Raw genomic sequence first — 17609 nt, forward strand, 5'->3', positions numbered from 1 at the left:
TATATCTGAAAAACAAATTAGCAAGAGACAACAAAGCTTTGTGATTCAGCAGCCACTAAGAAACTCCCCACATAACAGATGATGAGTTGAAGTAGATAACCCTCTGAATTCTATGAGAGCAGAAACATATGAACATGGAGGAGGAGGAGAAACTATCTGGCTAAAAAATCATTCTCACAAGACAAACAACCTTCACCATCATGTTTTGAATCAAGCCAACCAAAAATATTGGCAAGCTAATAGATATAGGAGCCTTTGTTCTACTTAGAAAAATAAAAAACCTTCTTGCAGCAAATGAACCAAATCACTGGTTCAAGCAATACCATCTGAGGCTTCAACACTTGATGAAAAGAACCCAAATAGAAAGCATAAACTTCAGTACAAGAAACTTCTCAAATTTGACACGTTATTTGACTTTCTCTCTAAGCAATACTTATGGTCCAACTTTCCAACATTACCACAGGACTTTTCTTGTGGAACCCAACCACACCTCTTCCATGAATGAATACTTTGTTACAAAATAGCAGATGACGTACACTAAATCAGGTCGCTAAGCTTAGCTGCCTTGAACCAAACTCCACAAATCCCGAGACCATCTGCTAATGTTTCTATTTCCTGGCTTGAGATTTTCTGTCCCACCAGCTATAATCTACTACCAAAAATGACATAAAGTTTGGGAACTTGATGCAACCAACAAAAACAGCTCTACATAAAACCCATCTATCACGGCATCAAAAGATCATAACCAGCACTCCAGAAAAACAAGAAAACAAATAAGGAGCATTGATATACAAAGTAAAAGAAAAAAAATTGTTCCAGACAGATAATCATCAAACAGTATCAAACAGGTATATGATCTACAATAGCGTACTATATCCATAGGATCTCACTGCTCAAGATCCCAAAACTACATCACCTTGGTTTTGAACAGTAAATGCACCAAAACCAAAACAAAGATGAGCCATTTTATGCTTTTTTTTTTGGTACACGTATTGACAAAACTAGTTACCTATTGAACAGTAAATGCTTGTTTTAAGTGATTGCCTCCGTATTAAGCTATTCAATATAAACACTTCGAAACTCAAAAGTTTGTTACCAAAACTCCCATACATACACAACAAATTGAGCAGAAAGTGACAAACTGATAGTCAAATTACTCAAGTTCGGGTAGGAACTGCAGAAAACTAAAGCTTGTACTGTACTCCAATACATACACAACAAATTGAACAGAAAGTGGCAAACTGATTGTCAAATTATTCAAGTTCAGGTAGGAACTGCAGAAAACTAAAGCTTATACTGTACTCCTATACATACACAACAAATTGAGCAGAAAGTGGCAAACTAATGGTCAAATTACTCAAGTTCGGCTAGCAACTGTAGAAACTAATTGAGGCAGTGTACTAAGATTGTGATAAAAAAAAAAAAATTATTCGAAAGATGAAAACACAAGAGATTGAACAGTTCATTATCAAATAGATAATGCTTAAACTATAAAAGCAAAGAGTATTGAATTGTTCCACAAACAAGCATCCTATTATAATATGAAACTCCCAAACTGTACCAAATTACACCAAGCTGTACAAAGCCTAACATCTACACGATTCTGTGATATCCTTCACCACAGATACTGTACCAAAAGACACCAAGCTCTACAAAGCCTAACATCTACACGATTCTGTGATATCCTTCACCACAGATGGCAAAAAGAAGAAGAAATTGAACTCTGAGTTCAAATCATTCATCACCACAAAATGAGTCTATCCCATCATCTGGAAAATCTTGAAAGTTAAGTAATGCTTGGTAACTAAAACTTTGAGATTCTTGAAATGGTATCCATAACATTAGAATTGGCGCACCACAATTACCAGACTGAGGACATGAAAAAAGAAAAAACAAACATGAGTAACTTTTAAGAAAACTAAATACCTTGGTTGAATCAGAACTAGATGAACAACTTTTATGAAAACGAAATACCTTGGTTGAATCAGAACTAGATGACTTTTCTTTCTCAAGAGGACTCCCTTTTCGATTCTTGGCCAAACTTTTTTCAAAATCACTTATAATTCTTCTTTTTCTTCCTCGAGCACTCTCCCTTTTCTTGAATCCTTTGGCTTGAACAACTTTTGCCTTATCCGAGTTACTTTTGGCCATATTAATACCCTCAATCATAGTGGAGGAAGGTGTAATCTGGTCATCCTTACCAAGTTGTAATGTATCCATTTTTGAACATAACATGTCTTCAATAGCTTTGCTTAGTTCCCCCAAATGATGAATAGCAAACTGATATGTCTCTTCTTTCTCAGCGGCCTGAGATGAAATCTTGGTGGATATGGAACTTAGAGACTTGTACCAAGATGTTTGTTGTAGGTTGGTATCTACTTGGATGTCTTGGCCATACATGTCTTTCACTCTTTTAGATCTCGTTTTTCTTGTCCACCTTTTTAAAATATATTGATCAGGAATTTCTTTGACATTCATGTAGTTAGTAAGGATTTTTATTGCATGGCGGCATAAAATACCTTTAATCTCAAACAACCTACAATTACAAGATACTGAATGGTCTTTCTTCACCCTAACACATCTCTGCTTTGGATGGCCATTAAAGGCAACTTTATACACAATGTCATCACCATCTTGAATACATCCGACTAAGTTGTAGTCAAGAGCCTTCTCATACTGAATTTGGAATTCTTCAAATACTGCTTTAGTGTAAATATTTCTAGCCTTGATCACCATTGAAGAAAATATCCCAATAGTAGGTAACTTGTAGCACAAAGCATACTCTGCCTCTAACTCTTTATACCGCTTATCATTGAGCAATCTGTCAATGTGCTTGAAAAATTGAACCACATCATAATCTGACTTAACATATGGTTTTAGGCTAGCATTGAAACTCTCACTTAATTGGGTGCTATGCATTCCAGCAGTCCGTGCCCACTTGACATACGGTTTTGCCCATTTTTCCTTTAATCAGAATATACTACTCAACCAAGGATTATCATGCGCATCATATTCAGTAAGCATTGCTTCCCATACAACTAGGAACTCATCCTCCTCTTCATAGTTATTCATACATTTTGATAAGAAGGTGGTGACCCTATCATCACCCTTGAATATACTACTTGCTTTCTTAATAGCATTTTGCATTATATGCCATGTGCAAAGCAAGTGATATGTGTTAGGCATCACATTTGCACAAGCTTTAGCCATTACAGCATCTTGATCAGTAAAAATAGACTTTGGAGTCTTGTTAGACATTGCCTCCAAAAACGTCTCAAATAACCATGCAAACGAATCAGAAGTTTCATCATACATCAATGCTGCCCCAAAGATTACAGTCTCATGATGATGATTAAATCCCACAACTCCAAATGGACGATTGGCTTCATTAGTTCTATATGTAGTGTCAAAACTCACAACATCACCAAATAAACCATAATCAAGTATCATCCTAGCATCAGCCCAAAAAATATTTGTTATTTGCTCATCACTATCCAATTGCACAACATAGAAAAATGAGGGATTTTCTAATGCTTGATTTTGGAAGTATTTTAATAAGCATCCTACTTCTCCATATGCCAATTTATTTTGCCTCTGAGATTGAAGATAATTTTTATGATCTTGTTTAGTGAATCCAAGAGCCTCTCTTCCACCAACTTCTCTGCCTATTGACTCGAATAAAAGCTTTAGTGGGATTCCAGAATCTTGTACCAATTCCATCTCAGCTTCTTGTGAAGAAGTAACATTTCGTTGAGATGGTAGCATGTGAGCACACTCTTGTATTGCAAGATCATGGTTGTGAGTTTCTTCAAATTGAACAACTCTGTACCTACCACTTGATTTATCCAACTTAATGATTATTTTAGCATCACAACTTGTTCGTGTCTCTGCTCGAGGATTCTTAGTCAAATGGTCTCGCTTATCTATTGTACGTAAACCTTCTTTAGAATAAACAAATATTCTTGAGATGAGCTTACCAGAATGCTTGTTCTTGTAATGTGTATGTCTTCTAATACTCAACCCAACTCTTCGCCCATACATGTTAAAAAACTCATATGCTAATTCTTCTTAGTCAAACTCCATACCATTCCTTGGCTTGTAATCTGGACTCGTCGAGTCATCTCTATCCATAGGCTCCATTCAATCATTTATTTTCAATCTATAACATATAAAATCTATATTAACATTCCAATCAAATTGAGAAGCAAAATGGATCATGCTATGAAGTTTGGCTTATATGCTACTCTGTTCAGTTTTTAGCTCTGAAACAAAACAAAAAAAATAAAAGTTCCTGATATGACTAACCGTAGAATCAGATAAAGAGGAATCATGTGTTAGCTAAACATATATTCATAGAATACTTTAATAGGATAAACACCCACCGATACAAGGCTGAGATTTCAAAGAACCAAAACCCAAAACTAAAAAGCTAAATGGGATAAGATCAGGATCCATAAGATCAATATAAAGAGCTAGATACACATACCTGAATGATCAAAGCATAGTACCAGCTCCTAAAAGATGAATGAAATTTGGACTGAGACATAGAGTGATCGTGAAGAATAGGGCTGGCCTGAGTCGGTTCTACGGTTTTAAATGCAGAACCCGGAACCGGAACTGAGAAGAGATAATTGGTTCGGGTATGTTGATTTTTGTATCAAGAACCAAAATAGAACTGAACCGACCATTCTTGGGTCGGTTCCTCAGTTTTTTGGTTCCAGACTCAGTTCGGTTTCACACTCGGTTTCTCAGTTTTTCGGTTCCAAGATCGATTCGGTTCCACTATCGGTTCCTCGGTTTTCCCATATAGACAAACTGTTTTTCAGCCTTTTCTAGTCTCCAGCTTCTAGTTTTCCTGATTTCCATACATACATTCAAATGATTCAATATTGCAAATACCATTCACTCATAAAACTCAACATTATCTACAATCTACATATTCAACAATCAACATCAACATAACAAATTAGAAATTCAAAGTCTCCTACGGAAACAAACCTAAAATTGAAATAGTTCAACATCAACATCAACATCAACATTCAACATCAACAATCAACATCAACATCAACAATCAACATCAAACTGAGCAATTCAAAGTCTCAAACTGTTGCGGGGTTGTTGCTTACAAGCACAATGTCATTGCAAGCGGATGGTTCGTCACTGGAAGCAGATGGGTTAGAGAGCTAGTAGATGTTGCGGACATGGAAGTAGATCTCAAAAGCAGCAAGCTGTAAGCGTATGTACAACCTCAATATTTCCTGGCCTGAAATGAAGACGACAAGCAATTTTGTTTAGCAATATTTCCTAGCCTCAAAACATATGCAAATATCTTTTTTTCATTAACAGTTAACAAAGCACAAAACAGAGCAACAAAGCACTAGCAGTAGTAGCAGTCATATAGTAGTAGTAGGTTCTTCTATAATCTATACCGCAACAGAGCACTCAAAAGAAAACCCATTTACCAGTTCACCTCAAATGCATAGTAAATACAAAAATGCCCAGTTCGCAATTCTCAAACCATCAATCCCACACAGTCCAATCAATCTCACAGAAAATGAATATCAAATTCTATACAATTTGAGAAGACCAAAAATGGATAGAGAGAAAACTACCTTTAAAAACAAACTATATAAGGTCTTGCAAAGAATACAAACTATATAAGCAACATATAAAGTTAAAAGGACATAGAATTAATAAAGATAAATAATCAAGTACTGTGAACCTGATATGGATCTCACAGATATTTACTAATATGAATTTTAGGGCTTAGTGGTAGGTGAATCATGAAAAGGTGCATATATGGACTTTGATTCCTCATGATTCCCTCATGATTTCCAGCTCGTGATGCACATCCCCCAAATGCATATCATATTACATCCCTACCCACCACAATTATTATATGATCTTTGTGAATTATCAAAGTACCAACCATGACCAAGTAATTGCCTAATCAAATCGAATAAATGGGTTGCCAAATTAACCACATAGGATTCCAAATTCAGCCAAGTAAGCAAAAACCATCAAAAATTGAAACTTTGAAACAAACAATAACAAAGTTTGAATTTTTATACCACAAATCTTGATGGGTGCTTCAAGCTCTAACAAATTGGATTGTTGCAAGAAGATATCTTTAGAGGCAGAGCAGAGTTGTCGGATCTCGGACTCTGATAGCTGCACGCCTGCACCTGCTTTCCGGGTCAGCCTCGGACTTCAAGAAGACGGCTGAAGATGTCATCGATAACCGATTGGTCCATTAGTCAAACGCCTGAAGTCAACGGCTATGGAAAATAATTGAAACACTGAAACTTGAAGAGAAAAGAAGAAGATGAAGGAGAAGAGAGGGAGTGAAAGAAAAGCATGAGACTGGGGTCCAGACTTACATTGATGGAGGTCGAAGACGGGGCTGCATCAACCAAATCGAAGATGACTAACAGCCCAACACAAATCGAAGACGCAATAGTCTTGCTCGTCGGGGCTGCATTTGATCTTTGAGGGCAATCGTCTTGCTCGTCTGGGTTAGAGAATGGAGAATTGGACACATAGAGAGTGAGGCAGTGAGCGATAGAGACTGGAGAGAACTAGAGAAATTTTAGGATTTTGATCGAATGGATAAGAGTTAGTCAGATCAGATGTTGGCGCCGGATCAAATGAGAATGAGTCTATTTTACACAAATAAGCTCGGCCCTAATATCCACTTAGGTTCCAAAGGGGTTTTAAAAACAAGAACCGAAACTGAACCGATAAGACTTCATCAGGAACCGAACCGAGAAAAATGTAAATACATATGCCCTAAAACCTAACCGAACCGGGTTTTTCGGTGCGGTTCCTTCGGTTTTACGGTTCACCAGGCCAGCCCTAGTGAAGAATAAGAAAAGTTTCAACAGTGAGGAAGAGGAAGTCTGATTGGAGGGAAATAGCATAAGCATGAAAATTGTTGGGGGGAAACTTGAAAGTCCACTTGAAAAACCCTTAACGTTTGGCATCTGTTAGTCTGGTATATGATTTTATCTGTTGTCAATTTAGTAACCATTAGATTGAACCACACTGACGTGGCAAGCTCACAATGTTATCCAAGTAGATCTTAGCAAAGGATTTTCTAGCAGAGAAGCCGAATCCTATAAATGTAAGGGTCCTTAAACTTTAATCGGAAACATATAAACAACTATATATATGTTATAGATTGGGTATATAATAATACAATAAGGAATTTGATTTGTGTGGTGCAGAGGGAATAACAACTATTGGAAAGTGAGAGACAGTGTCACGAGAATAGCCAAATTAAGGACTTTCCCAAGCAAACAAGAACTAGTTATTTTGTATCTTTTGATTCAAAATGATGGAAATAGACATTAAGTGATGGGATGGATATATTCTTATGCATATGCATGATTGCTCTTTTTGTTCAGTTATAGAAAACCCATCAAACACTTCATGATTGAAAACGAGACTAGCTAGCTTAGGAAAAAAACATGCATATATACGATCGACCCGTATATTGGCACAGAGAAATGATAAAGAAATTTGGGATTCGCATCCAAAATCAATTGACAATGGATGGAGTGGCCCAAACCCTTATAAAGACCATAGGCAAAGTCCCATTTTTCCCATGTGGGATGTATATATTCTCAACACGCCCCAGCACGTGTGGCTAATTTTCAAGCCATACACGTGAACAACTTTGGGTGACATGGAGTCCGTGTGGCCGCAAGGCATGCACACGTGGGATAACCTGGCTCTGATACCATGATAAAGTAATCTGGGGTTTGCATCTAAAACCAATTGGCAATGGATGAGTGGCCCAAACCCTTATAAACCCATAAATAAGGTCTCATTTTTCCCATGTGAGATGTATATATTCTCAACAAGAAATGAAAGCATATACATATTTCTTCGGTTTTCCTTAATTGATCTTCTTTTTTGTTCTTTTATAAATTGGGTGACAAATTTGAAATTGAAAAGATTCAATAGAATATAATCAGATGGCTACCATATATTGCGTGAAGGTAGACCTCTTATTAAGAAATTAATTTAGCTACCATCGAGATGAAGGTAATGAAGGTATCAACCTATCCGCCAATTTTATAAGGGTATAGATTTTAGGGTCTCAAGTTTCAAGGCCTTGCATGCATGCGTATGGTCTGACCTCATTCCTTCTCTGTTCCCCTTTCTCTAGGTGAAAATAATTGACTTCATTTTACCTCTGTAAATTACTTGATCAATGGTGTCATCACCTCTAGCCTCTAGGCCAAAAGTGACAGAAAGAAACCTTCATATTGAAATCTTGAACCTTCTGGTTTGTGTTTTGACTGGCATATATGCATAAATTATTGTTAATCAGCTAGTTTGCTTGAACCTTGATCATTATCTCATCATGATCTTATTATTGGAGGGCCTAGGAGAATGAGTTACTATTGCCAGCAAGCTGTCAGCTGCTAACCCTGATCCTCTTGCTTTAATTTCCAAGGCCTTGAGAAGATAAATGCATGTCTCGTATCACACAATTGATTCACAGAAACCAGAAACCCTAGACGACGAGGACGAAGGGAAGGCGCGCCATGCATGAATTGGCATGTTTATTATTATTCCCTTGTTTGATTAAACAATATTAATCCAAGCAATTTGATGGGGCACGTCAGCCTAAACGGCGCTGATTCCGGTGATTCCTTCCTTTCTGTTTTGTCGTTTCGTTAATACTCAAAGGAAAGAGATCGGAGCAGAAGAAGGTGGTCAGATGTGAGGATTAAGAATTTATTCAAATCTCAAAGCAAACCTACACATGCTTCTATGGCTGTATCCTTATCTCGCGAATCGCCATGAACAAACTAATATTCTTCTCTTTATTATATGGATTCCTTTCTGAATTATGACCAATTAGCACAGAAACCGGACATCTATTTTAAATTCACTGTTGGTTAAATTACTGTTGTGTCTAAAAGCAAGGACAGTAATTTAATCACTAGTTGTGATCGAATAATTCAGCAGCTTCTGGTGCTAGCAGATATTGATTTACCTTATTAGAAACAAGGGATTAAGTGATTAACCCTGAAACCCTCTATTAGAAGTGTTATATAGTTGCTCCATGAGAAAGACTGTAAATTATTCTATGTACCGACGGTGCAAATGACCCAATACGTATAAGATGATCTCAACCCTTGATATTTATAATTAATATTCTTATTAATAACCTAAGAGTGTATTTAATAGAATCTAACCATCCATTTATGTAGGTGCAAGTGCACGTTTGTGCACTGAATTATTCTATGTATGTTTGGGAAATTATTTCCAAGTGCACCGTCCGTCATTTGAGAAATTATTTTATACACCGACGCTGCAAATGACTCAACGCTTAAAAAGACTTTGTGTAACTTATGAGTTGAAAATTAATAATAAATGTAGATATTAAAGTGCAAAATGAGACTCCCAAATTCCAATAGCATCTTCATTATTCCCAAAATCTTCTCTGCTCATCAATTATGCATGTTTCCCCTGTACACACATATTATTCTCTACTTAAAACTTCCATTCTTCTCAAAACCTCTCCGCTCATCAAACATGCATGTAATGACTAGCACATATGTACATATTAATTAACCCTAGTTGTAACAGATTTCAACAGTGGACTAGCTAGCTAGCTCCAATTGTCGGTTTAGATGTCAATATACCATGCATATATACAGGTCTATAACACGTGGTATGTGCGTGATAGAGGTGAATATATCGAGTGGGTATTAGAAAATAGTATGATTTTTTTAGAAGCATCTAAGCAGTAAAACAGAAGCAACCATCATATATATATATATATATATATATATATAAAACAACATGTGTACTGTTGTGGTAAAGTATAATATAATTAAATTATGCGACTACTGCTTAGTAATTTGAAGTGCACTAAATCGTGAAGGAAATGCGAAGTATAAATGCAAATTAATTGAAACACATAGATAGATACCCGAAGCTGTCAAAGTGGCCAGGCACTGTGCTGCAATGTACAGTTGGAGCATTTCACATGCGCCGAAGGGGTTTATCTTTGGCCTAGGAAGCCTTTGGGTTCCCTTGACAAAGTCAAAAAAAAAAAAAAGATACAAGATTTTTTTTGTTGGCAAGAGAAAAATGTATTAAAAGAAAGAGAGATAAACACTAGACCCGGGGGGAGGGACATGAGACCAAAACCCTTTATAAAGAATAAAAATGCAAAAAACATTACCAAGCCATACATATGGTTGAAGATTAACCAAAACCCAAACAACTAAAGGTTAAGAGTTAAGGCACATTGTATGTGTTCGATTGCGTGCAGGGTACCTTGAACTAGTTCGACATTGTTTTGCTTTGAATTTTTTATGCTGAGGCTTTGGGAGAGCGCGAAGAAGATTCTCGTCTGCTTCACCCTCATCAAACTAAGTTTCATAATTGATCTCGGATTGACCATAATGTGCATGACCAAGAGGTTCCTCATTTTCCGAATCACCCCAACAAAGCTTTTGAACATTATGTTCTACTAAAGCAGAATTCTCAGTGTCAACCAAAATGTTTAAGGAGAGTTCACTATCTCTTGTTCATTTGCAACAATGGGCTCTTGTTGCACTTGAGCGAGGATCTCAAAACAATTACTAGTTGAAACAATGACAAGAATTGTTTACATCTTCTGCTAGGTAATGTTGAAACTCAACCGTTGGAGCTAGAATCACCAATTTGTTAATTCATCATCTATTCTCTCTAATCTAACTTAATTTGCTAAAATATATAAATGAACAAGCACTGCCTGAGGTTTGTAATGGATCAAACCCAACTGGGCAACTAGTACATCTAGCTTCTGTCTATTTAATCAAGGGTTTGGTATAAAATACAAAGCTAGGGTAGGTGGCAAATGAAATGAAAGTAGTAGTGATTTGAATTGTTCTTATTTCTTAACGTGGACTCAAATTGGGTCCTTGTCAGGAAAGAAAGATGTTAAAAAGTAGCTAGTGATATCCTCTTGAAGGTTAAAATAAAAAAAGATGGAGAGGATGCATGGTGGTTGCGTTATGAGACAAAGGCATGGAATATCGATGGGGAATATAAGCACAGGCAAGCATGCATTTGATAACATCGCAAGTTAGTAGTGATCGATCAGAGTTAAGCCATAGAGAGACATGTTGACCGCATATTACCTCCTGCAACCTTATTATTCAATAATCCAAACAACATGAGGGTACATGAAGGAATATATGTGAGATGAAAAGCCTCCCCTCCCTCAAACTTGAGGGTACTCGCTAATTGTTAATTAAGTAAGGAGGCAGCGAGAAAGAGTGATACAAAAGTTTCATTTCCCGGAGAATCTAGAGCGCATCAGGCGCTGACCGGGGCTTCGATAACTATTAACAAATGATTAAGCTAAGCTTTCTTTTTAGTTTTTAGTCATATCTTGTTGTTTCTGTAATCACCATTATAAACAAGTCGGATTAATCTACAAAAGTCATGGGCGGAGGAGAATCACCTTATAAGAGTCCAATAGAAGAGAACAAAGAAAGAGCTTATTGCTTAGACAAGGTCACGTCCACATGTCACGTGACCACAACCCATGTTGACGCCGAGGAATATGGTCCTTCCTTGCTTCTCTTCCCTTCACATATATTATAGAATTTGAATGAACTTCCACGCGCGGGTGGGAGGGGCTCGACAGACAGATGAGTTTGGTTTTGGTTTGGCCAAGGAATACTATTTACTTGCGACATGGAGAGGGAATATTGGGGACGACGATCGAACACTGTGGATCCGACAAATGCTAGCCGTTCAAAACTCTTACCTTGTTTCCCGGCCACGCGCTCTCTTCCCGCACGCACTGTTCCTCAACCAGGTGATTGAAGTTTCCATGCAGCGCGTGGGACCAAAACTCGAATGCAGAGGTTAGGTCGGGGTCGGAGTCAGAGTCAGAGTTGCATTGCATGTGGGTCTGCGACCCTGGTGTCGCCGGACAGCCCAGCCACTCTGACATGACCTAGCTTCATTCCTCTAATCTATCACTATGCCTTATATTCTATATGTGCTTCATTTCATTCATACTTCATACATATTCCCTGTTCGTGCCATTTCATTATTTCTAAAGACACCATAATTCAATTCAACTCAGTTTTAATATAAACTAATTCTTGCTAAGGTCGACTGTGCTCTCTTAATTAGCTGATATTTCTCTCAGGTTTCGCACGTGCACAGCTCAGTTATGATTGAAAAACTTGTATTCCCCAGTAGGTCATCGATCAGTCAGTGACTAAATATAGAGGTATAGAAGGCACGCTTGCATGCCCTAGATCAGCCTAGCTGGCTACATTTTATAGTCGGATTAATTGATTAAGTTAGGCGAGAAACTAATTAAGGCATTTATAAGAAGTTCTTACCATTTCAAAAAAAGAAAAAAAGAAGAAGAAGTTCTTACAACTCACATTATGCATCATAATGTACGTACGTAGTTATTAATTTATATCTGTAAATGATGTTCTTGAGGTTTTATCTTCTACATTGAAACTGATATAGTTCACGCCACGTCTGCAGTTGAAGAAAATGAATAGGGCTAGCTAGCTAGGTCAGCATGCATCTTTGAACGGGGATATTTGTGGCTTGCCAATCAATATCAAGAAGAAAAATGGAAATATTCTTATGTGAGGAAATATAAACAAAAGGTATATCTTGTAAAGAAAATATATCAAATTAATTTAGAATAATATCTGGTAGAAATTAACAAGAGGAGTAGGGTATTTAAATCAAATGGGTCGCAATCGATCTATGAAATTAAAAGGAGATGGACGCGATTCCGATATTCCATTGAACAGTGGCCCTTTTGTTTTCTCGAATTCCAACCATTCCTCCCTGCAGAAACCTCCATTATATCCTCTTGCCACTTCCTTTTCACTCACTCTCTTTCTCTTAGCTAATCGATCTCTCTACCATAAAAACGAAAACGGGCCCTCTCTCTCTCTCTCTCTCTCTCTCTCTCTCTCTCTCTGAGTCTCTGTCTGTGTCATCTGTGTATGGAGTATGGACTCTCAGCTCTCTACTACTACTGATCCGTCCCTCTGCAACTACCACTACTCTTAAATACAGAGTTTTTCCTTTTCAATAGCTTTTCCTTCAACCCTTCTTCCCAAAAAGACCGAGTTACTTTCTCATTTCTAGCATTCTCTCTCTGATCGAGTACTAACTGCTCGCACCAGCTTTCTATGTGTTTAGATTTTAAATAGATCTTCCTATCTATCTAGTACTACTTTTTATAAAAGCCTATCTCCGGCATCTGCATCCATCACTTGCTTAAACCCAGTGCAGTGCAAATCATAAGCCACTCATTACCATATAATCACTATAGTTACCGTTAATTCAGTATATTATTTGGTCCTCCTCTCTGATTCATTTCTTGTTCAGTTCTTCATCCTCATGATGTACCTGAGCTCAAACTCAAACCCTATAATGAGAACTACTTCTTCACCCTTGCCTGATCTCTCTTTACAGATCAGCCCACCATCAGATCACTACGAGATGGGTTTAGCAAGAAAAGCACTTAACGGTGATAGGAGCTCAACCGCCGACTCCACTAGTAGTGGGAGTGATTTGAGTCATGAAAATGTTCTCTACCACTTGGATCAGAGGACTAATTATAATCTCACTTCCGCTGAGCCCGAGCCAAATTTGAGTTTAGGTCTTGAAATGAAGGATATCATGAGTAGTAGTACTAGTTCAACACCTCTACTGCCAAGAAACTTCAATCATCATCATCCTCAAATCTACGGCCGAGATTTCAAAAGAAGCGCCAGAACTGTCATGAATGTGAAAAGAAGCGTCAGAGCTCCGAGGATGCGGTGGACTACAACCCTTCATGCCCATTTCGTTCATGCAGTCCAGCTTCTCGGCGGCCATGAAAGTAAGATACGCATATATACAAGCTAGACGTCTTTTATTTGTTTCACAAAGATTAAATAAGTTGCATTTCTAATTAGTTAATTACCATTTCTTTCGGAAATGAAATCCAAATGCAGGAGCAACGCCAAAATCGGTGTTAGAGTTGATGAATGTGAAGGATCTAACTCTTGCACACGTGAAGAGTCATTTGCAGGTGGGCTAGCTTATACTGTGCTCAATCTTGTTTGCTTTAAATAAAAACATAAGAGTGATAGCTGATAACATCGGTTCTCTTAATTTCTAATTTTGAGGAGGCCGATTTCAAATAACATTCTGCATATTCTGCATTTAACATATAAATGTTATTGGAATGATTCATTTGTAGTGGGGGGTAAACAACAAGGGATGTAAGGACAAAATGGCATCTAAAGGGGGTAATCTTAGCAATGTGGACCTTTTTTTCTCATGATTTTTCTTTTTGTTTGGGTTTTGATATCATGCAGATGTATAGAACAGTGAAGAGCACTGACCACAAAGGAACAGGTAAATAATGGAATGGATTTTCCAATATATATATATATATATATATATATATATATCTAGTTAGCTCTGATTTCATATTTGATATTTGCATGATCCATCTCTCTCTCAAAGGACTGGCCCCATTTTTATTTATCTTCCATTATTCTCTTTGTTGCGAAGCCTGGGCGATCTCAGTGGGACAGAGTACTCTACTCTATTATCATCATTTTGACCCAACTAGACTCAAACAAAATGAAGTGCCTGGTCGAGACTGAGATTATTATTTATTATTGGACCTAGCTCCTTCCTTCGATCAGCACTCACTACTCAGTACAATCCATGTGAAGTGAATTATTTTTGGTTGGTGTCTGAAAAAGCAAGACCAGTATTAATGGCTAGCTGATCGATCTATCTACATTTACTCTGGTTGCAGGAAACGAAGGGCAGCAGATAGATATGGGTTTGGACCAAAATCCAGGGAATAATAATGCTCAAGTAAATGAATCAGTACTACCTTGTGATTCTGAGAAAGCTATTAATTCACCTCCAACACTGCTTCTGCAAAATCCCAGCAGGTAGCTAATTCATTCTATTTTTATGATCTAAACGCGACTCTTCACCTGATCTTCTCTAGCTCCTGCAAAATAGATAGATAATAAATATATGCAGACATACAGGCACGAATATCGGCATGTTTTTGCCTAGGAGAAAATTGATTAAAGACCCTTTTTTTTTTGTTTTTTTTTGGTCCAAGTCCAACATGGTGTCTGTCGTTGTTACTAGTGTAGAGCATTTATTGCTGGAGGTATCTCAAAGCACATTGATTTTGATGAAGTTACGAAGTTAATTTGCTAGGGTTTGTAATTTCATACTGGCATGAACCTCTATTACGTCCAGGTATAGGGAGCAACTCCAACAGATTCCCTATATTTTGATTTTTCTCTACTTTAGGGAAAAATAAGCCTCTTTTGCTCTAACAGATTCCCTATAACTATCTCTATTTTAGGGAAAATGAGGAGAGAGAAAACCAAATTCCCTATATTTACAGCAAACTCCAAAATTTTAAAGAAGAATATGGAGATTTTATAGATTACTGTAAACTAAGGAATCTGTTGGAGTTGGAGAAGAAAAATAGGCTAAAAGTTTGACTTTTGCTTCTCTATAATACAAAAATTATAGGGAAGCTGTTGGAGTTGCTCTTTTATAAACTAAGCTAGCTCCATACACATACGATCATGCATCCCAATGCGTCCCTAAAAAGTCAAGGGATTTTGGCACAAACTCGATACATATTGCACTTGTAATCAAACGGCTATAGTTGGTTGGTAGAGATCATATATAAAGAAAAGAAACTAACTATAACAAACTTTGATAGGTAGGAGAGACTGACTATGCATCTTGTCTAATACTCTAATAATGTCTTGGCCTCAAATGGTGGATTTGTTGACTCCAATTATGTATGGCAGTGAGCAATAATGTTCACGTACTATCTCTTTGACTGCAATATATAGGAGACATCTAATATTCACGTATTGCATGACATATACCATAACAGAGTATATGTAATTGGTTTCATTTGGATGATTTGATATATTATTAAAGTTTTTGATCACTAGCCTGTTGATTAATTGTGAGCAGAGGATCATGGCATTCTGCAAGGGAGACAAATGGCAGCTGCAAACTAAGTCATGGAAATTCTTTGACGTATTCTCATTCCCCATCCTCAAATGGCACCAAGGTATACATACTTGCACATCAAAACCTACCAAAATCATTTTAAATTTTATACAAATTATTATGATGCATTAGCGTATCATGGTGAATGATATAGTTTATTTGAAACTTGATTAGGTGGAGGAGGAGGATTCGGGTTCAGGCCGCCAGTTGGATTGTAGCTCCTTGTCATCTTCGGATCATATGTATCTTAACCTAGAGTTCACCCTTGGAAGGCCAAGTGGCGAATGGTCTATGCTCAACACCCTCAACCTTCAAATGACTTGATTAATTACCCTTCCCTATCTATTTTGCTAGCTAGCTAGCTTTAGCTAATCCTCGATAAGTTCCAACTCAAGTCTCCATTAATTAAACTTAACAAGAAGCAATATATGTCTCCTCTTTTTGATCCATTGCTGCATGTTATTGTTGTTTTCATGTTCGTTCGAATTTCATCTTTCATTTGACCAGGAAAGAGGCTAGGGCAGGCAATGCTAATTGCATGGTAGAATTTGACATGAAAGTTTTGATGTAACCTAATATGTCTCACAAGATGGAGATAATCGATCTATGGAGTAAGCACCAACAGAGGATCCAGACAATTCTTGAATTTGGATGTTCAGGATTAGAATTGTTCAGCATCTAGTTTTTACAATTTTAACAATCTACGGACAAAGAAACTGTACTCTAATATATGAAACTTTATCATAATTTCATGGTTTGACATGTGGCAAATTTCAATAGATGTATTGTCCCTTAATGAGTAATTATTCTATGGTCACGGACAACAACACGATATTGCCATGTGGTGGTCCGGGCCAATAATATTACTCGAATTTGGTTGGTAACCTTGCATGAGGGTGAAAAAAATTAAATTAAAAGATTAATCAGAAATTAATACAAGTTATATGAACCAATAACATTAACTCAGACAACCACGTATACCATAGTCTGAGACCGTGTAATAATTTTTCATACACGTTTTTCAACTCTCTCTAACTTCTCTCCATATACTTTCTTTTTCTTGACTTCATCGGATCATAGTTTTTATTTATAACTCCAATTTTGGATCCGAGAAAAGCTATGGATTCTTCTTGATAGCCTCTTTAGATATATTGAGGTTTGAGTAAGATCGGATGAGATTTCTAAAAGGCTCGTATTAGGAGGCTCGGTTCATGATTGGTGTTTTGGAAGGCGATTCATATCGTTGAAGTGAGTGGGTGATCTAATATGTTTCAAATTTCAGATCTATTTCTAAAATTCTTCTCTTTTTTTGAAGTGAAGCAGGTTTATCTTCGAAATAAGAATGATTTATTTTATTATATGGAATTGGTGGTCGAGATTATTCATGGAGCATGTAAACTTCTTGATTGGTTATGTCGAGGTAAGAATGTATCACATGGAGGTATATGACATAAATTGCCAATAGGTGCCTATGGGGATCACTAAATTGAAGGATAACCAATAAAAGGGGATGATGTAATTTTGGATATTATATATTATTTTTC

The 17609-nt window shown here is 37.0% G+C and overlaps 3 protein-coding genes across 3 annotated transcripts; 1 reads left to right on the forward strand and 2 right to left on the reverse strand.

The window, feature by feature from the left end:
- Window positions 1-1734: 1734 nt before the first annotated feature.
- On the reverse strand, window positions 1735-2919 carry LOC112171714 (protein FAR1-RELATED SEQUENCE 5-like). The gene is made up of 2 exons (XM_024308855.1): window positions 1975-2919; window positions 1735-1869 (listed from the first exon to the last, which is right to left on the reverse strand). The coding sequence occupies exons 1-2, from the start codon at window positions 2917-2919 to the stop codon at window positions 1735-1737; spliced, it is 1080 nt and encodes a 359-aa protein (XP_024164623.1).
- Window positions 2920-2970: 51 nt separating this feature from the next.
- LOC112171716 (protein FAR1-RELATED SEQUENCE 5-like) lies at window positions 2971-4041 on the reverse strand. The gene has a single exon (XM_024308856.1). The coding sequence runs from the start codon at window positions 4039-4041 to the stop codon at window positions 2971-2973; it is 1071 nt and encodes a 356-aa protein (XP_024164624.1).
- An 8750-nt stretch (window positions 4042-12791) lies between these two features.
- LOC112173199 (probable transcription factor KAN4) lies at window positions 12792-16512 on the forward strand. Its single transcript, XM_024310781.2, has 6 exons — window positions 12792-13888; window positions 14004-14080; window positions 14370-14409; window positions 14822-14963; window positions 16027-16126; window positions 16240-16512. The coding sequence occupies exons 1-6, from the start codon at window positions 13405-13407 to the stop codon at window positions 16387-16389; spliced, it is 993 nt and encodes a 330-aa protein (XP_024166549.1). The 5' UTR covers window positions 12792-13404; the 3' UTR covers window positions 16390-16512.
- Window positions 16513-17609: the final 1097 nt, after the last annotated feature.

This window comes from Rosa chinensis, chromosome 6 (genome assembly GCF_002994745.2).
Source record: "Rosa chinensis cultivar Old Blush chromosome 6, RchiOBHm-V2, whole genome shotgun sequence".
In the NCBI taxonomy this organism is placed as follows: domain Eukaryota; kingdom Viridiplantae; phylum Streptophyta; class Magnoliopsida; order Rosales; family Rosaceae; genus Rosa; species Rosa chinensis.

Coding starts and splice junctions, on each gene's coding strand:
- LOC112171714 (XM_024308855.1), bottom strand. CDS start 2,919: ATGCATAGCACCCAATTAAGTGAGAGTTTCAATGCTAGCCTAAAACCA. Junction 1,870..1,974: donor CTAGTTCTGATTCAACCAAG/GTATTTCGTTTT, acceptor TCATGTCCTCAG/TCTGGTAATTGTGGTGCGCC.
- LOC112173199 (XM_024310781.2), top strand. CDS start 13,405: ATGATGTACCTGAGCTCAAACTCAAACCCTATAATGAGAACTACTTCT. Junction 14,081..14,369: donor ACGTGAAGAGTCATTTGCAG/GTGGGCTAGCTT, acceptor GATATCATGCAG/ATGTATAGAACAGTGAAGAG. Junction 14,410..14,821: donor CACTGACCACAAAGGAACAG/GTAAATAATGGA, acceptor CTCTGGTTGCAG/GAAACGAAGGGCAGCAGATA.
- LOC112171716 (XM_024308856.1), bottom strand. CDS start 4,041: ATGTATGGGCGAAGAGTTGGGTTGAGTATTAGAAGACATACACATTAC.